At 44.5% G+C, this 22337-nt stretch overlaps 1 protein-coding gene across 1 annotated transcript in view; it reads left to right on the top strand.

Moving 5' to 3' along the window:
- Positions 1-22337, top strand: part of DIAPH3 (diaphanous related formin 3) — a 1160230-nt gene that overhangs the window by 387925 nt on the left and 749968 nt on the right. The window contains exons 12-15 of the mRNA XM_073614238.1: positions 1073-1189; positions 6231-6349; positions 6457-6521; positions 8440-8447. Of these exons, the coding sequence (XP_073470339.1) occupies positions 1073-1189; positions 6231-6349; positions 6457-6521; positions 8440-8447 (309 nt within the window). The remainder of the gene's footprint in view (positions 1-1072; positions 1190-6230; positions 6350-6456; positions 6522-8439; positions 8448-22337) is intronic.

Genomic DNA, 22337 nt, shown 5'->3' with positions numbered 1-22337 from the left:
AGCAATTGTCTATGAATTCCTCCGCATAAGGGGATGTGCAGAACAAGTTGAAAATCTCATTTGTTAAGCACTCTGTGTACTGTCATCCCAAAACCCACCTCAAGGAAGAGAGCCTCTGCTCTCGTACACAGCGCAGAATCAAGATTGGGCTCAGGTAAGTATAAAAGGGGGAGCTGCACAAAGAAGGTTTTTTTTACCTAATGCATAGAACACATTAAAGGGGTTGTAAAGGTTCACGTTTTTTTCACCTTAATGCATCCTATGTATTAAGGTGAAAAAACATCCGACAATACCGGCCCCCCCAGCCCCCCCATAATACTTACCTGACCCCGCACTCGCCCCCGATTTCCTCTTCTTCGCTCAGCCTGGCTGTTGATTGGCTATAGCCGCCGGCTGTATCACGGGAGCGCGCCCGCAAGAACTAAACACCATGCGAGAGAGCTCGCATGAAGGTGTTTAGTTCTTGCGGGGAGGAGCTGAGACAGCCGCCGAGGGACCCCAGAAGACCAGGTTCGGGGCCACTCTGTGCAAAACGAGCTGCACAGTGGAGGTAAGTATAACATATTTGTTATTTAAAAAAAAAATACCTTTACAACCCCTTTAAGGCAAAAAAACCTATTACCTTTAGAACCACTTTAAATTACAATCTTTGTAGACTGAGCAGATAAATTGTTACCATCATTGCTAGAAATGATATGATACTAGCCTAATGTTTGATCATGTTTCCATATTTCACATTTCAAATATATCACCAAATGGCAATGGTTCATGGATGATTTTTTGCAAATACATTTTATTACTGAATTTCTGAAGTCTAGTTCACCAAGCTTAAAGTGTGACTACATATATATTAAGGTCTCAGTTAAATTTAATAAAGAATTAAATGTTAAGGTTAGCTTTACTCCCTGATGGACATGTGATTCTAGTAGAGTGGGCAAGATTATTGAAAATATTTTAATATTGGGAAATTACCATATACAATTTCACTGCAGGTTTATGAAATTTTTATCCCATGTGCTTAAATGTAATTATGTCCTGGAGACTGTCAGTTTTATTACCTTAACACCCTAACTGATGCCAGTGATGTGTTCAGTACGCTGTGGAATTCTGTCAAGAACACAAATTCTGAAGGATATTTCCTTTCAATTCTTCAGCATCTTCTTATAATTCGAAATGATTATTTTGCAAGGCAAGTTTGTTTTTGATATGTATTTTGTTGCCCATTTTGTAGTAATGCTCAATAACATAGCAATGTTACTGATCTACTCACCAGTTGAAGACTGAACAGAGCTTATCTGCAGATAGCTGTTTAGTAATACAAAGTGCATTATAAAGAGCAATAAAAACAATAACTTTGCTCAGCTGGTAATATATATTAATCATTCAAGGAGAGCCCTGGTCAGAGATCAGCTAACCTTACTCACCTATTCATCTGTCTCTGGTTCTTGGTATTTAGCCATTGAAACATATTTCTGATTAGTTACTGACCTTCCCTGGGTTGCTAAAGGCCTTATACAGTATGTTTTTAGCTTTTAATAGACAAGGGTATTTTACTGCCACTCCTATCACTTTCATATTTACCCCATGTGTGTTCTTAAAGGGGAGATTCTGCCATCCTCATATGTCTTGCCAAGCCAACATTTCCATAAAAACCTGCGTGTTGACATTTTTGTTTAGCAAAGATTCTAGGTGTATCTAGGTATCAAATATACTAACCAATACGTACACTGTAAATGTAGCACCTGTACAAGAAGCCATTGACTGTATACTTCCTTAAATATACACATTTTACACAGCTTTTTAACCACTTAAGGACCAAGCCTCTTTTTGACACTTGTTTACAAGTTAGTCAGGTTTATTTTGCTAGAAAACTACTTAGAACCCCCAAACATTATATGTATATATATATATATATATATATATATATATATATATATATATATATATATATATTTCAGACACCCTAGAGAATATAATGGCGACCATATTTGCTCACTGGTCTTACAAGCGCAATATTTTTGCAAAAAAGTACACTTTTTTTTACTTAAATAAGACAGCGGTAAAGTTAGCCCAATTTTTTGTTTAATATTATGAACGATAATGTTACACCGAATAAATTGATACCCAACATGTCATGGGTCAAAATTGTGCCCGCTCATGGGATGACAACATACTTTGACTCCTAAAAATCTCCATAGACGGCGTTTAAAAATTTCTACAGGTTACATGTTTAGAGTTACAGAGGAGGTTCTGTGCTAGAATTATTTCTTTTGCTCTAATGATCGCGGCAATACCTCACATGTGTAGCTGAACACCCTTTACATATGTGGGCGTGACTTACGTATGCGTTTGCTTCTGCACGCGAGCTTGGTGGGACGGGCGCTTTAAATTCTTTTTATTCATTTATTTTTTACACAGTCCTTTAGAAAAAAAAATTGGGTCACTTTTATTCCTATTACACGAACTATAAACATCCCTTGTAATAGAAAAAAAGCATGACAGGATCTTTTTAAATGTGAGATCAGGGGTCAAAAAGACATCAGATGTAACATTTACACTAAAATGCAAAAAAAAAAAAAAAAATCCCCTTTAAGACCATTGGGCAGAAGTGACGCTTGACGTCTCTTCCGCCATTCAATGCCATCTTTCCTTCACTCACCTCCATGCCTTTCAGGGGGAAAGACGCGATCGTCTCCACCGCTACTGACGGCTTCGGTAAGCTGCAGAGATGACCGAAACGCTGCGAGAGACCACTTTTATCTGAAAGCCAGCTGCTCGCCGTTGTTGAAAATACCAGGGTTGTGGCAGCTAGCTGCTGCCATAACAACAGTATCGTCAAAGTCACCAGAAAAATAAATAGAAGATACCTCTTGCTTGCTTCAGTGTCTATATTATTATTATTTTTTTTTTTTTTTATTATGTACACTGAAATTGTTAAAGTTAGAAGTGGCACACACATGATGCATATGTGCAAAACTATGTCTGGTGGCTTTCTCAGTAGATTACCCAGCTGCTGTGAAGGCATAATGTAGCTAGCTGTTGGACCCATGCTTCTGGTGGCAGCACAGCTCAGAGGTCCTAAACTTTCCATACCTCCCCTTGAAATATGTAATTTTATGTCTACATTTTCAAAAGAAGCAGGACACTTCACTGCGGATAACAGCATGGCTTCTCCTAGTTCTGCGTTCTGCCTACTCATTTGGTTGACAGATGCATGTATTAAAATAAGTAACAGGTGGCTGTTAAAAGAGAGGGAGGATTAGAGCGGACAAAGAACTGCTCCGTTACACCCCTGGGCCCTGGCAAGGAATGAAAATTGTCCATGCAGAGAACTTCCTGTGAGACTGATTACTTCACTTCCTTTAGACAGTAGCACTGTGCTCATCACCTCCCACTTATGTTGAAAGAGACTTAATAGAACACAGTCTGCAAGATGGCATGTGAATAACATAAAGTATGAATAAACCAAAGGTAGCATAGATTTGTAGGAATGCATGCAATATCAGAGTGTTTGCATTGAAAAAATAAATATATATAAATATATATATACACACACACACACACACACACTGTACTTTAGTTCTGCAGTATTGGGTGGCATAGAGTCAAAGACTTAAATAGACTTTTATTTAGAAAGCAATACAAATAAAACTATCAGTGCTTCTTCTTTAGAGACTCGTGCATAAAAAAGATGTATGCAGTGTAATTAGTAGAGCGAGAACTCCAACTAGCTATCGTGTATCTGTGTTTTTTCCTGACTTCTTACATTTTTTTTTACAAGCAATGACATGGCACAGCACTTTTGGCACTGAAATAGCTGCTACTAGTAGCTCTGATACACAGACCAGGACTTCAGCTGTCAAACTGACAGCAGATTCCAGCAGCTCTGCAGGAGAGAACTTTAGGACTGATTAAACATGAGAATCTGCTGAATGGAGCCACAGAGACTTGTCTTGTGTATATACATTTTACACTTTTTAACCTCACTTTACTGATTTCTGCTTTGTGACGTTTCCCATTAAGACATGTGTTCAGGAAGAGCTTTGTGTATGGATTTTTCCCTCCACGGAAAGCATTGTTTTTATGTTAAAACTATTCTGACATTTTTACAAAATGAGTAACGACTGGCTACAAAGTACACAGAAAGTTTTGGCTGCCTGTTTGATTTCTAATGCAATAAATTCATTGAGCCTTCCCACTGCAAGTTAATTTGGAGATATTTCTTACATTATGGGAACGTGACTCTAATAAAACCTGACACAAGAACAACCATTATGGGGAATTATTTGGATTATGTTTATGTAAATAACTGCCAGTAGTAAAACTATCCTCCTCCCTAATGGTTTATTTTTTGTTCCTGGCCATTTAATTGGGAGTTCATTGGTTATGTCAACAGCATGAATTTTTTAATCCTGTTATTACAAATATTTGTTATCATGATGTGGGCTCTTCCTGTTTTACTGTTATTGCTAATAACCCACACGTGAAATTCAACATGCCTCCATATTTGTATTTCATTACTCCTGTTTTTGCTTCAAAAAGCTTTGCATAATTCGTTTAGCTGTTGTAATGCATGTATGAGTACATAGTGCTGTGATAAATGCTCAAATCATGGAATAAAGTGAAATTTATTTCTAGCATGAAAGCAGGTGAAAAGCTTACATCAATACACTGGTTAATCATCGCATATGTCAAGTTAGACATACTTGTGACCTACTGTCCAGTTTTACGGTGGAGAAAACTTTCCATTCCTCATGTTTTCAAAAATCTTTACTGGAATTATGACAACCTACTTGCGGAATTTATATGTTTTTGATAAGGGATAACAGAATAGTGTTTTGGATTATGCGACATGTAGAGTGACTAGCACTGAACAGAATGTATATTTGAATCTTGTTGAGCTCAGAGCATTTGTTTTGATCTACACTGTAAAAGTGTAAAACACAGAATTAATCACCTTTTAATATTCAAGATAAATTCTCCTTGTTGCACCATGTCATAATACAGTACATGTACAGGTCACTAGTGTCACTGTTGTTTTAGGAAGGGGTTCCTGCATAGCCCCCAAACTTTGATGTTATGGCTTTTTCAATTAACTCTTTTTGAAGAAAACTTGTACAGTACTGTTTGCATTCTATAGTTCAGCACCAACTATCCTGTCACTTTAGCACCCACAAAAATGTAGAAAAGTCAGTGGATTGTATGGGATACAGTTAGGATATAGTTATTTATTATCTACAGTAAACATCAACTTTGTGGCCTGTAGACTTTCTCCTCTGACTTTCAACCTGAATCCCATGCTGGTTCAACAAAATGGTGCAGTTAACACCTAAAACAAAAACTGTGCTTATGTCTGTAGCAACTAGAGTTTCTATAGTTTTTTTTTTTTTCAATCACTAAAATATGAATGGTTTCCTCTGGGCTCCATTTTTCCAGTTTCTCTTGCTCTTTTAGTCAGCCTTATTGTATCATTGTCCACTCTACAGACAGGAAATGCTGGATGTTCAATGACAGATTGGAAAAACTTAGCAGGTTTTGCTCTACTTAAAGGCTAAGTTCATCTTTAGTAACATGTTGCATCCCTATTTAGGATCTAAAATGTAGCATGTTACTATACAGCACCTGCCCATCCCCCCGACCCCGTGACAGCGGGAGGGGGTTCCTTACCCTGCATCTGCTGTCCTAATTTAAAAACGATCCACCCAGGAATCTGTGTATGAATTAACTACATGTCCTGTCTGCCATCATGACAGACCGCTCGTAGTCAATAAACTGCAGAGGTGCTGGTGAGCAGTCTTGTAGTTTATTGACAACCCCTACAACTTTCAGACAGAGATTCTGTGCAAAAATATGGGCTGAAAGCTGTAGGCAGTGTCTGCAGGAGTCTGTCATTCTGATCATGGAGGCAATGCTTTTCAAGCTCCTGAAAAAAAATATATACAAATAAATAAATGCACTTTTTTTTTACCTACAAAACTATGTGCATTTATTATTATTTGTTAAAGGTGAACTTAACCTTTAAAGAATAAAGTGAATAGGCCTGTTTTCAACTATCTTATATTTTCACAGTAATTGAACCCACATTTCTTATACTATACTATACTATTCTTATACTATACTATACATTTACTTATACAACATATACTATGTTGAAATAGTATTTTTTTTTTTTTAATTGCATTCTTCCCTTTTTTTTTTACATTTTTATTTCTTTATATATTTTTCAATAGACCACAATATTTTAAGATAATTGAAGAGTGTGTATCCCAAATAGTTTTACACCGAAGTGGTGCAGACCCTGATTTCACTTACAGGAAAAGATTGGATGTTGACTTTAGCAACTTGCTAGGTAAGTCTTATTATAGTAGAATACTGTATTTTGACAGATGATGCGGCTTATGTAGTTTGTTACCTATAGATGACTACTGGTCACTTCTGTATACTGTTATTTTGCAGATGTTTGTATTGACCGAGCAAAGACTGAAGAATTTGAAGAAAGATACCTGGAAATGAGCAAAAAGGTGTGTACAGTTTTTGTTTCCAACTTAACTAGATGATAGAGACTGTCACTGCTTGTGCATGTGGAATATATTTAACCAAACCTTGACAGTTGTGCCTTTAAAACCATGTAAAACACACATAGTTCCTGTTTAATGTACGTAGCTGTACTGGGAGGTGTATTGAGATGTAGTGATGCACAGTAACTTGAAACGGCAAAGTACTTTCTAGCTGCTGATGTTTTTTTAGAGTTTAAAATGACAAACTATACAGTATGTATCTATTATCCATTGAGGGGCACATCTTTATTGATGATAAGCAGCCGGGGCTTAGACTGGCTCCTACAGGATAACCAAACACTAAGACACATAGAGAACTGAAGGCAAGCCCTGTGGATAATATAACTCCCTGCTACTTTGCCAGTGTCCTCAAAAGTCTGCAAGGAAAATAAATGTCTCCTTCTTATTTTGCTGATTTTCTGCCTGAATTGGAAAAAAAGGTGGTGTGGTCTGGTCCTGGTCTGAGATGGCCGCTTAGTCACAGAGCTCTGACACCACGAGGTCCAGCAACAGCCTAAACAGAGGTACCATCCATGGAATGATGGGGAAGACATACCGCAGTGCTTCCGCTACCAGGTCCCAATCACCACGAAACCAGGGATCCCAGCTGAGCGGTAATATCACGGAGCTTTTCCGCACGCAATTATAGAGGAACGCCATGTCTGACACACAGGCCTCCTCGCGGAGGTCCCACTCTCCCAACACAAGCTCTAACAGAGCACAAGGCAGAAACAGCGCCACCGCAGGCTACAGGAAAATGGCTGCACAAAGCCTTAAAGGCTCATTTTTTAATTTTTTTTAAATCACAAACATATCACACTTACCTCCACTGTGCAGCTCGTTTTGCACAGAGTGGCCCCGAACCTCGTCTTCTGGGGTCCCCCGGTGGCTCTCATGGCTCTTTCCTACATCAGGTTGCCCCCTAGGAGAAGCCCTCTCCCGGGGTGTTACCCTGCGGGCGCGCTCCTGAGTCCAGAATTTGCGTGTATAGACACGAATTCCGGACTCGGCCCCGCCCCCCGGTACTCGCGTTAATAAATTTGATTGACAGCAGAGGGAGTCAATGGCTGCACTGCTATCAATCTATCCAATCAAGAGCCAGGACCCCGTGGAGAGAGGGAGAGCGCGTCTCCGCCGACAGAAATACGGGGGTCAGGTAAGTAAAACGGGGGGTGGGGCGATCACTGCCGGGTGTTTTTTCATATGATGCATTAAGGTGAAAAAACACAAGGGTTTTCAACCCCTTTAAAGATCTTCATGAGATCACAGCAGATATTAAAACACTTTCTGCAGCTATCTTGGACCTACAGGAATAAATCCATACCATCAGTACCAGAGTGGGGGAGGTGGAAAGAACAACAGCCCGCCATGATGCCTCGCTCTGCCAAGTGCAGCAAGTGACCGAATCCCACTCTATCCACCTGCGGGAGCTTCACCGCCATCTGGAGGATCTTGACAACTGTGGCAGATGTCACAACCTGAGGGTAAGAGGGTTACCTGAATCCATCAAACCCAGCCAGCTTACCTGCACCACAGTTGCCCTATTTAATGACCTTCTAGAGAGGCTCCCAGATGCCCCAATAGAGATGGAAAGATTGCACGGAGCACTTAGACCCTGGGAAAGGGACACAGACCCACCAAGAGATGTGGTCTGCTGCCTAGTCAGCTTTCCCCAGAAAGAAGAAATCCTCAGAAAAGCATGTAATAGAGGGCGCTTGCAATCCTATGGCGCAGAAATCAAAATCTTTCAAGATTTATCAAATATTACACTGTAAGCTAAGACCTCTCCTAGATCTCCTGCGCTCTAGATCTATCAGCTATTGCTGGAAATTCCTCTTCTGCTTATCTGCAACAAGCCAAGGCCGCACAGCAAACCTCAGAGTACCAGAAGTTCTGGATCATTTCTGCAGCACCCTGGATAGCCCAATAATCGATCTGCCTGACTGGTATAGTGACTTTCGTCTACCGCCTATGAGACACGCTACCTCCATGGAAGACATCCGTGAGGCAGGTCACCGGAATGCCAGCTGTCGTCGATCCCTCAACTCGCACTACTTAACACCCGGTGCCCAAGGTGCTCCAAGGAAAGAAAGCCCAATAGTTTCACCAGCTCATCAAAGGGCTCGTCTTTAGGCCTAAAGCAAACTACCAGTACTCGCAGGTGCGTCCCACGAACTAAAGTCAGTACAACAACCCTACAGACAGTCCTAATGTTTTCCAATTGCTTTACTCCATGAACCCCTCCCCCTTTTTTTTCACGTGAACGCAACCCCCTGGACAACTGGACATCCCCCATTCAGGGATCCTACACTTTCCCTCATTTTACCATAACAATAAGCCCCTCACCAACTACATATGGAACTGCCTCTCCATGATTACAATCTGCTGATACAAATGCCTCCAGTATGACCTACTAGAGAACATTATCTATGTAAAGCCTTGGACTCCAGTGGAATATCTCGCCCTGAAAATACCTACTCCAAACGTGCCTTCCCACAATGGAACATAAACCATGAACATTCGATCTTCCTTTCTACTGGCAAGCCCACTCATATTGTCAAAATAAACTGTTCCATCTCTTTTACCAACTACAGTATGTGCCTCTAACCACAAGTCTCTGTGAATCCAATAATCTCCTAGGAAGATACCCTTGGAGACCTACAGAACCCTCTGCAAATTACTCCCACAACTTTGTGCACATAGAAAGGGGAATGCATTGTATCACAGATCATACCCAAAGGGCCCTCCCATTTCACCTGCACAAGTTTGGACTCATCTTTATCGCTCTCCCCCCTCACTCCCCTTTTCTTTTTTTTTCTCCCCTATGCCAACCCCCTCTCTGAAGAACAAAATATTGTGCTGTAAGTATATTGTCAGCATAACACCGCATCTTCTAGGATAATCTTCCTGCTCATTACACAAAGATATGAGCTATTGATAAAGGAAGGGGACAAATGATTATGCTCCCTTCCTAGATCAATATATTGACTGCCTTGGTTCACTGTGTTGCCCCTACTACATCCCTAGGGGGCGGGGCTCAGGGCAGAATCACCAGATATACCAATACTCAGGAATATCATAGATCTCTAGCCTTTGAATCCTGCTTTATCTACCCTCTCTCATCCTTAAATGCCAGCACTTTACAATGCCTATAGTAAACTGGTCAACTTAAGCAAAGTATTTAACCACTTCAGACCCAGAAGATTTTACCCCCTTCTTGACCAGAGCACTTTTTGCGATTCAGCATTGCGTCACTTTAACTGACAATTGCGCGGTCGTGCGACGTTGTACCCAAACAAAATTGACGTATTTTTTTTACCCACAAATAGAGCTTTCTTTTGGTGGTATTTGATCACCTCTGCGGTTTTTATTTTTTGCACTCTAAACAAAAAAAATGCAACAATTTTGAAAAAAAAAGCAATATATTTTAATTTATAGTATAATATCCCCCAAAAATATATGAAAAACATTTTTTTTCCTCAGTTTAGGCTGATATGTATTATTCTACATATTTTTGGTAAAAAAAAATTGCAATGAGCGTATATTGATTGGTTTGCGCAAAAGTTATAGCGTCTACAAAATAGGTGATAGTTTTATAGCATTTTTATTATTTTTTTTATTAGTAATGGTGGCAATCTGCTATTTTTATCATGACTGCGACATTATGGCAGACACATCAGACATTTTTGACACTATTTTGGGAACATTGTCATTTATACAGCGATCAGTGCTATAAAAATGCACTGATTACTGTGTAAATAACACTGGCAGGGAAGAGGTTAACCACTAGGGGGCAATGAAGGGATTAAGTGTGTCCCAGAGAGTCATTCTAACTGTGGGGGGGAGGGGCTACCTAGCACATGACAGCGATCACTGCTCCCGATCACAGGGAGCAGTGGATCTCTGTCATAACACAAGGCAGAATGGGAAAATGCCTTGTTTACATAGGCACTTCCCCGTTCTACCTCTCCACACCGCAATCGCGGGCTGCCGGAGAACATAGAGTTCCCGGGACCAGTGGGCACGCTGCCACAGCGTGCGGCGGCATGTGTGCGCCAGAAAGGTGGCAAATTTAAAGGGACGTACCTGTACGCCCATTTGCCTGCCTGTGCCATTGTGCCAAAGTACATCTGTGTGCAGCGGTCAGCAAGCGGTTAAGCTGTAGCAAACCTCTCCCTACATCTGGCAAGTAGATCCCATTTTCCATCGGATTCCTCCCGGGACCCCCCCCCATACACCTTTAAGTTAGAATGTTACAAATGTTGAAACCATATTGTCTGTCTTGTTGTTTTGTTTTTTTTTTTTGTCACATCTGACATTGTTTAACCTGCCTAACCAACTACATTACATGGTACAGATTTTCTCTTTCACCCTATTTTGCATTGACACATCTAAATGTAAACTCATCACTCTAAGTGGGCTTACCAATATGTTGCAGCAATTTCATACAGACTAACCACACAATCCCCATCATGTTAACAACCCTCCATGAGATACCTTCTTCTACTCAATCTACCTTTCCTATACCAATCCAAATCTCATTACTACTCCCACAAACCTCTCTAGTCTACGCCCAGGCTCCCACCAATAGTCTTATCTCAAAGACAATATGACATGGAATAAAGGGACGTGCAAATAAGGTGATTAATACCAATCTGTAAAAAATACTACAAACCATATATAAATAAAACCAAATATAGAGTGCAACATTGGATATGCAAATAAAAAAAAATATTTTTTTGTTACAAAAGTATAACAGTGAGAATGTCCATAGTGGAAATTAGTTGTGACTGGAATCTTGATGGCAGAGAAGAAATCCTTCACCGTATAACATAAAACAACACCAAAAATGCTCAGATATGAAAGCTGCTCACCAGATGGCTTCCCATATTAAAATGTAAAAACTATTCTGATAGTTTTACATAATGCAGCAACATCAATACATGTAGGGCACCCAATGTTAAAGGTGAAATTCTTCCAAAGCAAATACACTTTTGCAAACTGGTACTGACTAGTATTCCAATGTTTCTCTTCTCCCTCAGTTTTCCTCTATCACTTAGTTAATGAGACCCCAAAGCTGATGGAGAGAGGCAAGGAAGGGTCAAACAAGAATGATATGCAGGCAACTGACATCCTCCTTATCAACTGATGATGTCATTAGTCCTTTGGAGATTGGCAGCTAGAAGGTTGTAATGGTGTACAATGCAAACCTGTGGCTTTTTGTAACTAAAACGAGGGTTTCATACACCCACTGGCTTTATACAATTTTTGGGGCAATTTTTAGGCATTTTACCAAGGCACCCCTGAAGAAACCTCAAGGCACCCCACGGTGTCTGGGCACCCTGGTTAAAAAGGACTGCTTTATACTATGCTTTGCGGCTTGCTATAGGGGAACTCTGAAGGCAGGAGGAGCTATAAGTGCCGGTGGGGGACCCCAGAAAAGGAGGATGGGGCTGCTCTGTGCAAAACCATTACACAAAGTGAATAAGTTAGACATGTTTGTTTAAAAAAAAAAAAAATCCAGCGTTTAAACTCACTTTTAAGGGCTCTGCCGGGAAGATCAGTATCTGAAGCTAGAGGCTAAGAAGACTGGAGTTAATATTAGGCATTACAATGACTTTTAAAGTAAACTATCACCAGTAGATAAACTATTTATCCCCCCGCCCTTCATATAGCCTTTTCCGGTTCCCAGTTAAATACCCTGTACAGTGTATATATATAGATAGATCTATCTATCTATATATATATATAGATAGATAGATAGATAGATAGATATATCTATATCTATATATCTATATCTATATCTATATCTATATCTATATCTATCTATATATATATATATATATATATATATATATATATATATCGATATATATATATATATATATATATATATATATAGATAGATATATCTATACATATATAGATATCTCTCTCTCTCTCTCTCTATCTATCTATCTATCTATCTATCTATCTATCTATCTATCTATATATATATAAATTTTTGTTTTCAGGAATAAAATCGTACAAGTTCAGCTGAACTCGTACAATTTCAATCCCACAGCAGTGTGGACCTGAGCTCACAGTATTAATTAATCCTTTATAGTGATTATCTCCTATTTTTGTATATAAAGGGATATTTTTAAAAAATTTTTAACTGCATCATGACAGGTGATACAAAAAGAATGTTGCTGCTACTAAAGTCTTTTGCTGACCATATACGTATCGATTTTTGGACAACAATATTTGTATAAATGAGTAAGAAAAAAGTCCAGCAATCAAACACTGAATCATAAAATACTAAAAACAGCGCTAAAATAAAAGCCATAAAAATTGTCACAGTAAGTGGCCAGAACAAAAATAAGAGTCTCTATGTAGAAGGTAATGATGAAGACAGTTCAATGTTTTTGTAGGTGTAAAATCACTGATGTCCAAGCGTGCACCTTTCACCAGAAAGAAAGCATGTTCCACCATGTGATGCACACTCCCCCAGAGGGTCAAATTCACCAGTTGCCACTATTAAAAGAGCATTGAATGGGTATTCAGCATCCACTTCAATAGTCAGTCCTCATCATCAGCAGGATTCACTGGTAAAGGGGCTCCATATATATCATAAAACACAAGAGCAACACCGACATAGCGTAATCCTGTTTATTCATGTAAAAATCCCCTATACAGCAGTGTTCCCCTTAATCCTAACTACGTACATTGTAACATATTGAAAAAAGCAAGTGAGCAAGCCCAGAGGGCGCTGTCACCATGTCTGGCTGTCCAGGATGGGATGTGTGTTTCCCTGACATATTGAAAAAAGCAAGTGAGCAAGCCCAGAGGGCGCTGTCACCATGTCTGGCTGTCCAGGATGGGATGTGTGTTTCCCTGCAGACACCACACTATCTTCCTGGTATATGGTAGCAGACAGTGGAGCGCAAGCGTCACTTCCGGATCGTCGTGTAAGCCACGCCCTGACCGGTTTCGTCATCAAGGACTTCTACAGAGGGCGTGGCTATACAACATTACAATTGATGTAAATACAAGTGTTTAGAGTTGGCTAACGCGTTTCGAGGATAACCTCTTCATCAGAGCCTATTGAGAACCAGGGTGCAGTCTCTATATGCCAGTAGGCCAAAATATGTACATCAACATGATGGCTAGTTGGAAAAAACGGCCTGAAATGGAAGATGCGATTTTCTGTGTTCCATACCAGTCCAAGTTCAAGCGTTCTATGTGATAGTAGATGGTGTGTGGGTTCTCCTTTAAGTTTGTAGAGGAATGGTTATGGGGTGGTGTGGACCTGTCACTGGCTGGGTAGAGGGGAGATCTTTTGACCTGTATATTCCTGGGAAGGTGCTGTCCAGTAAATGGAGGATGGAGGGGGGTGAAGGTCTCATGAGAGAATGCTGCAGCCGTGTGTGTCCGCAGCAGTCTCTCTGTCTCTGACCTGAGACAGAGAGACTGCTGCGGACACACACGGCTGCAGCATTCTCTCATGAGACCTTCACCCCCCTCCATCCTCCATTTACTGGACAGCACCTTCCCAGGAATATACAGGTCAAAAGATCTCCCCTCTACCCAGCCAGTGACAGGTCCACACCACCCCATAACCATTCCTCTACAAACTTAAAGGAGAACCCACACACCATCTACTATCACATAGAACGCTTGAACGTGGACTGGTATGGAACACAGAAAATCGCATCTTCCATTTCAGGCCGTTTTTTCCAACTAGCCATCATGTTGATGTACATATTTTGGCCTACTGGCATATAGAGACTGCACCCTGGTTCTCAATAGGCTCTGATGAAGAGGTTATCCTCGAAACGCGTTAGCCAACTCTAAATACCCGCCTTAACATGGGCTCATGATATATATTTTCAACCCATATTTTTAACCCATTTCTAATTTTTCATGTCTTTTACATTTTGTCACCTGTTTGCATGATACGTAGTATTGGTATTATTCAATTGCTTTTATTTGCTCTTTATTTCCTCTGAAATAAATTTATATGTTTTGATGTAAGCTTGATCACGCGCCCTTCATCCATCACTCTTCATATAGCCTTACCTGACCACCCCGGGGTCAATCTCTGGGCAGCGGGACATGCAATACCATCTCTTCTAGCTTTGCTACAGTTTACAATACTACTCTTCTCAAACCCAATCAGACCTTCACAAGCGCAGGAGTAATCTTTCCTTGTCCACAATCTATGTAAATACAAGTGCCCTAAGGATCTAGCCAATCAGGATCGCATTTTATGGCCAGTTAGGTTGCAAAGCTTGACGGCCGTCATCGGTTTCTGGGCGAGCCTGATTGGCTAGATCCTTAGGGCAATGCTCTCTAAGTGTGACATGATCTGTCATTACGTATACACACCTTTTTGAAAGGCCCCAGAGGCTGCAATACCTAAGCAAGAGGCACCACTAACCAAACACTGCCATGAAGACCAAGGAACTCTCCAAACAAGTAAGGAACAATGTTGTTGAGAAGTACAAGTCAGGGGTAGGTTAAAAAAAAAAAAAAAAATCCAAATCTTTGATGATCCCTAGGAGCACCATCAAATCTATCATAACCAAATGGAAAGTACATGGCACAACAGCAAACCTGCCAAGAGTTTGCTGCGCACCAAAACTCACGGACCGGGCAAGGAGGGCATTAATCAGAGTGGCAGCACAGTGACCTATTGGTAATCCCAGAGGAGCTGCAGAGTTCCACAGCAGAGACTGGAGTATCTGTACATAGGACGACAATAGGCCGTACGCTCCATAGAGTTGGGCTTTATGGCAGAGTGGCCAGAAGAAAGCCATTACTTTCAGCAAAAAAACAAAATGGCACGTTTCGTTTTGAGTTTGCGAAAAGGCATGTGGGAGACTCCCAAAATGTATGGAGGAAGCTGCTCTTGTCTGATGAGGCTAAAATTGAAATTTTTGGCCATCAAAGAAAATGCTATGTCTGGCGCAAACCCAACACATCACCCAAAGAACACCATCCCCACAGTGAAACGTGGTGGTAACATCATGCCATGGGGATGTTTTTCAGCAGTCAGTACTGGGAAACTGGTCATGGTTGAGGGAAAGATAGGTGGTGCTAAATACAGGGATATTCTTGAGTAAAACATGTACCACTCTGTGTGTGATTTGAGGCTAGGAAGGAGGTTCACCTTCCAGCAGCACAATGACCCCAAACACACTGCTAAAGCAACACTTGAGTGGTTTAAGGGGAAACATGTAAAGGAGCTGGAGTAGTTTTGCAAGGAGGAAAGGGCAAAAATCCCAGTGGTAATATGTGGCAAGCTCATAGAGACTTATCCAAAGTGACTTGGAGCTGTGATAGCCGCAAAAGGTGGCTGTACAAAGTATTGAATTTAGGGGGTGAATAGTTATGCACATTGACCTGTTCTGTTATTTTGTTCTATTTGTTGTCTGAAGATGTTTTTTTTTTTTTTTTTATTGTGAAGCAAAGTTGTGGGCATGTTCTGTAAATTAAATGATGCAAATCCTCAAACAATCCATGTTAATTCCAGGTTGTGAGGCAACAAAACACGAAAAATGCCAAGGGGGGTGAATACTTTTGCAAGGCACTGTAAATCCAACTTCCAAGTGCACTGAAAAGTAGCAAGATATGTTTTATGAAACTGTCACTTGAACCATTGTCTATCAGCCAATTTGCTTTTTTCCCACAAAATAAACACAGTATGGATTTCACAGTCTTTGGCATTTCGGTTCTTTCAATTCCCATGAATCTCAAAAACTCCATGGGATATTTCTTTTCTGAACAATGAGACAATAATGCAGTAAAACCTCTTCGTTATTGGAGATGTATTTTTACAATCCCTTCTGTTTTTAATCTGTCTGCATGATTTACAATGTCATGGACATAAGCGTATTTGTCTTGTGTCTCCAATTTGAGGAATGAATAGTTTTTTTAGAAACCGATTACATGTATACAAGACCTTTTTTGATTAAGTACTTTAATTAAAATAATCTGTTGCTTATATGACACATTACCAAAACATATACAGGTGCATCTCATAAAATTAGAATATCATCAAAAAATCAGTAGAGGGAAGCACAAAGTGCTCTAGAATTTCCTGGTGGAGGGCTGTGCTGATTTTGGCCTTGACAAAACACAGTGGACCAAAACCAGCAAATGACATGGCTTCCCAAACCATTACTGACTCTGGAAACTGCACCCTGGACCTCATGGAGTTTGGATTCTGAGCCTCACCACTCCTCATTCAGACCCTGGGACTTTCTTTTCCAAATTAAATGCAAACTTTTTCACAGATAAAATTGGGGAGCCAGCGGACTGTGAATGGCATTTCGTTTGGAAATCATGGTCCCAGATTCTGGGGGAAGAGTGGAAAGGCACATAATCCAAGTCGCATAAGGTCCAGTGTGAAGTTTCCACAGTCAGTGATGATTTGGGGAGCCATGTCATCTGCTGGTGTTGGTCCACTGTGTTTCATCAAGTCCAAAGTCAGCGCAGCCCTCTTCCAGGGAATTCTAGTACACTTCATGGTTCCCTCTACTGACCAGCTTTTTGGAGATGCTAATTTAATTTTTTAGCAGGACTTGGCACCTGCCCACACTGCCAACAGTACCAATACCTGGTTTAATGACCCTGGTATCGCTGTGCTTGATTGGCCAGCAACCTTGTCTGACTTAAACCTCATAGATAATCTATGGGTTTTTGTCAAGAGGAAGATGAGAGACACCAGACCCCACAATGCAGACAAACTGAAGGCCACTATAAAAGCAACCTGGGCTTCCGTAACACCTCAGCAGTGCCACAGACTTACTGCCTCCATGCAGTAATTAATGCAAAAGGAGCTCCGACTAAGTATTAAGTGCTTACTATAGTGGGGAAAATAATTATTTGATCCCCTGCAGATTTTGGAAGTTTGCTTACTTAAAAAGAAATGAAGGGTCTATCATTTTTAACATGGGTATATTATAAATGGTAGAGACAGAATATCAACCAAGAATCCAGAAAAAAAACACACATTACAAACGTTACAGTTTAGTGAGTAAAATAAGTATTTGATCCCCAAGCAAAACATGACTTAGTACTTGGTGGAGGAAACCTTGGTGAACAGGTTTGCACACATCTCAGGGGGGATTTTGGTCCAGTCTTTTTTTTTTTTTTTTACAGATCTTCTCTAAATCCCTAAGGTTTCTTGGCTGTCACTTGGCAATTCGAAGTTTCAGCTCCCGCCATAAATTTTCTATAGGATTAAGGTCTGGAGACTGGCTAAGCCACTCCATGACCTTAATGTGTTTCTTCTTGAGCCACTTTTTTGTTACCTTGATGGTATATTTTGGGTCATTGTCATGCTGAAAGTCCTATCCATGACCCATCTTCAGTGTTTTGGCTGAGGGAAGAAGGTTCTCATCCAAGATTTTACAACACATGGCCCCATCCATTGGCCCCTCAATTCGGCAAAGTGGATCTGTACTTTTAGCAGGGAAACCGCCCCAAAGCATAATGTTTTCACCTCACAATGACCCAAAACATACCACCAAGGCGACAAAGGAGTGTCTCAAGAAGAAGCACACTAAGGTCAGGGAATGGCCTAGCCAGTCTCCAGACCCTAATCCTATAGAAAACATATGGAAGGAGCTGAAACTTTGAGTTGCCAAGCAACAACCATGAAACCTTAAGGATGGCACACTGTATTTGCGCAGCAGTCTTTCAAACATATTTTTTCTGTTTCAATATGTTGAAAATGTTTGACAACGAATGAAGAAGTGACAACAATACACAATTTACACAACATGAATTTCATTTAGGACAAGAGCAGATACGTTTGCATTATTATTCATCAATTAAAGAACAGAACACCTATCAAATCCAGGCTCCACACTAGCTAAGGGTTACCCCCTCCTAGAATGCCTATCTTCATCATGTCTGAACCACATGACTACGGGCCTATGATGTATCCTCAACCATTTATAGTCTCTCTCCCTCCCTCCACCCTCCACTCTCTCTCTCTCTCTCTCTCTCTCTCTCTCTCTCCCCCTCCCTCCCACCCTCTCTCTCCACTCCCCCAACCCTCCCTCCACCCTCTCCTCTCCCCCCCCTCCCACCCTCTCACCTCTCCCCCCCTCTCTCAACTCCCCCCTCCCACCCTCTCTCTCTCCCCACCCTCACACACACTCCCTCCCTCCCACCCTCCTCTCTCTCTCCCTCACACCCCCTCCCTCTCCCCCCCCTCTCTCTCTCCCCCCCTCTCCCACCCTCCCTCTCTCTCCCACCCTCTCTCTCTCACCCCCCCCTCCCCCACCTCACCTCCCACCCCACCCCTCCCACCCTCCCTCTCACACCCACCCCCACCCACCCACCCACCCTCTCCCTCCACCCACCCTCCCTCCCTCTCTCCACCCTCCCCTCCCCTCCCTCCCTCCCACCCCACCCTCACTCACTCTCCCCACCCTCAACTCCCCTCCCAACACTCTCCCTCCCAACCCTCTCCCTCCTCACCCACCACCCTTCTCCACACCCTCCCACCACCCACCCCTTCTCCAACCCACCCACCCATTCCTCTCCTCCACACCCACCCTCCATCCTCCCTCCCACCCACCCACCCTTTCTCTCTCCCTCCCTCCCACCCATCCTTCTCTCTCTCTCCCTCCCACCCTTCTCTCTCTCTCCCTCCCTCCCACCCTCCCACCCTTTCTCTCTCTCCCTCCCACCCTCCCACCCTTCTCTCTCTCCCTCCCTCCCTCCCACCCTTCTCTCTCTCCCTCCCTCCCACCCTTTCTCTCTCTCTCTCCCTCCCTCCCTCCCTCCCACCCACCCTTTCTCTCTCTCCCTCCTCCCCTCCCTCCCACCCTTTCCTCTCTCTCCCCCTCCCACCCACCCTTCTCTCTCTCCCCCCCACCCTTCTCTCTCTCTCCCCCCCACCCTTTCTCTCTCTCTCCCCCTCCCACCCACCCTTCTCTCTCTCTCCCCCTCCCACCCACCCTTCTCTCTCTCTCCCCCTCCCACCCACCCTTCTCTCTCTCTCCCCCTCCCACCCACCCTTTCTCTCTCTCTCCCCCTCCCACCCACCCTTTCTCTCTCTCTCCCCCTCCCACCCACCCTTTCTCTCTCTCTCCCCCTCCCACCACCCTTTCTCTCTCCTCCCCCTCCCACCCACCCTTTCTCTCTCTCTCCCCCTCCCACCCACCCTTTCTCTCTCTCTCCCCCTCCCACCCACCCTTTCTCTCTCTCTCCCCCTCCCACCCACCCTTTCTCTCTCTCTCTCCCCCTCCCACCCACCCTTTCTCTCTCTCTCTCCCCCTCCCACCCACCCTTTCTCTCTCTCTCTCCCCCTCCCACCCACCCTTTCTCTCTCTCTCTCCCCCTCCCACCCACCCTTTCTCTCTCTCTCTCCCCCTCCCACCCACCCTTTCTCTCTCTCTCCCCCCTCCCACCCACCCTTTCTCTCTCTCTCCCCCTCCCACCCACCCTTTCTCTCTCTCTCCCCCTCCCACCCACCCTTTCTCTCTCTCTCCCCCTCCCACCCACCCTTTCTCTCTCTCTCCCCCTCCACCCTTTCTCTCTCTCTCCCTCCCACCCTTTCTCTCTCCCTCCCACCCGTTCTCTCTCCCTCCCACCCGTTCTCTCTCCCTCCCACCCGTTCTCTCTCCCACCCATTCTCTGTCCCTCCCTCCCTCCCACCCATTCTCTCTCCCTCCCACCCATTCTCTCTCCCTCCCTCCCTCCCACCCGTTCTCTCTCCCTCCCTCCCTCCCACCCGTTCTCTCTCCCTCCCACCCGTTCTCTCTCCCTCCCACCCGTTCTCTCTCCCTCCCACACGTTCTCTCTCCCTCCCTCCCACCCTTTCTCTCTCTCTCCCTCCCACCCTTTCTCTCTCTCTCCCTCCCTTTCTCTCTCCCTCCCTCCCTCCCTCCCACCCTTTCTCCCTTTCTCCCTCCCTCCCACCCTTTCTCCCTCCCACCCACCCTTTCTCCCACCCACCCTTTCTCCCACCCTCCCTCCCACCCTTTCTCCCTCCCACCCTTTCTCCCTCCCACCCTTTCTCCCTCCCACCCTTTCTCCCTCCCTTTCTCCCTCCCTCCCTTTCTCCCTCCCTCCCTCCCTCCCTCCCACCCTTTCTCTCTCCCTCCCACCCATTCTCTCTCCCTCCCTCCCTCCCTCCCTCCCACCCACCCGTTCTCTCTCCCTCCCACCCGTTCTCTCTCCCTCCCTCCCACCCTTTCTCTCTCTCTCCCTCCCTTTCTCTCTCCCTCCCTCCCTCCCACCCTTTCTCCCTCCCTCCCACCCTTTCTCCCTCCCTCCCTTTCTCCCTCCCACCCTTTCTCCCTCCCTCCCACCCTTTCTCCCCCTCCCTTTCTCCCTCCCACCCTTTCTCCCTCCCTCCCACCCTTTCTCCCTCCCTCCCTCCCTCCCTCCCTCCCACCCTTTCTCCCTCCCTCCCACCCTTTCTCCCTCCCTCCCTCCCACCCTTTCTCCCTCCCTCCCTCCCACCCTTTCTCCCTCCCTCCCACCCTTTCTCCCTCCCTCCCACCCTTTCTCCCTCCCTCCCTTTCTCCCTCCCTCCCACCCTTTCTCTCTCTCTCTCCCTCCCTCCCACCCACCCTTTCTCTCTCTCTCTCCCTCCCTCCCACCCACCCTTTCTCTCTCTCTCTCCCTCCCTCCCACCCACCCTTTCTCTCTCTCTCCCTCCCACCCACCCTTTCTCTCTCTCTCCCTCCCACCCACCCTTTCTCTCTCTCTCCCCCACCCTTTCTCTCTCTCTCCCTCCCACCCACCCTTTCTCTCTCTCTCTCCCACCCACCCTTTCTCTCTCTCTCTCCCACCCACCCTTTCTCTCTCTCTCTCTCCCTCCCACCCTTTCTCTCTCTCTCCCTCCCACCCTTTCTCTCTCCCTCCCTCCCACCCTTTCTCCCTCCCTCCCACCCTTTCTCCCTCCCTCCCACCCTTTCTCCCTCCCTCCCACCCTTTCTCCCTCCCACCCTTTCTCCCTCCCACCCTTTCTCCCTCCCTCCCTCCCTCCCTCCCTCCCTTTCTCCCTCCCCCCCTTTCTCCCTCCCTCCCTTTCTTTCTCCCTCCCTCCCTTTCTCCCTCCCACCCTTTCTCCCTCCCACCCTTTCTCTCTCCCTTCCACCCTTTCTCTCTCCCTCCCACCCTCCCTCCCACCCTCCCTCCCTCCTCCCACCCTCCCTCCCTCCCTCCCACCCTCCCTCCCTCCCTCCCACCCTTTCTCTCTCCCTCCCTCCCACCCTTTCTCTCTCCTCCCTCCCACCCTTTCTCTCTCCCTCCCTCCCTTTCTCCTTTCTCTCTCCCGTCCCTCCCACCCTTTCTCTCTCCCTCCCTCCCTTCTCCTCCCACCCTTCTCCCTTCCAACCCTTTCTCTCTCCCTTCCACCCTTTCTCTCTCTCCCTTCCACCCTTTCTCTCTCCCTCCCACCCTCCCTCCCCTCCCTCCCACCCTTTCCTCTCTCCTCCCTCCCACCCTTTCTCTCTCCTCCCTCCACACTTTCTCTCTCCCTCCCACCTTTCTCTCTCCCTCCCTCCCTCCCACCCCTTTCTCTCTCCCTCCCACCCGTTCTCTCCCTCCCTCCCACCCGTTCTCTCTCCCTCCCTCCACCCGTCTCTCCCTCCCTCCCTCCCACCCGTTCTCTCTCCTCCCTCCCTCCCACCCGTTCTCTCTCCCTCCCACCGTTCTCTCTCCCTCCCACCCGTTCTCTCTCCCTCCCTGCGTCCCTCCCTCCCACCCTTCTCTCTCCCTCCCACCCTTTCTCTCTCCCTCCCCACCCTTTCTCTCTCCCTCCCTCCC

Source organism: Aquarana catesbeiana, linkage group LG02 (assembly GCF_042186555.1).
Source record: "Aquarana catesbeiana isolate 2022-GZ linkage group LG02, ASM4218655v1, whole genome shotgun sequence".
NCBI classification, from domain to species: Eukaryota; Metazoa; Chordata; class Amphibia; order Anura; family Ranidae; genus Aquarana; species Aquarana catesbeiana.
The sequence above is the reverse complement of the archived record's forward strand: the minus strand, read 5'-3'. Positions and strand labels throughout refer to the sequence as shown.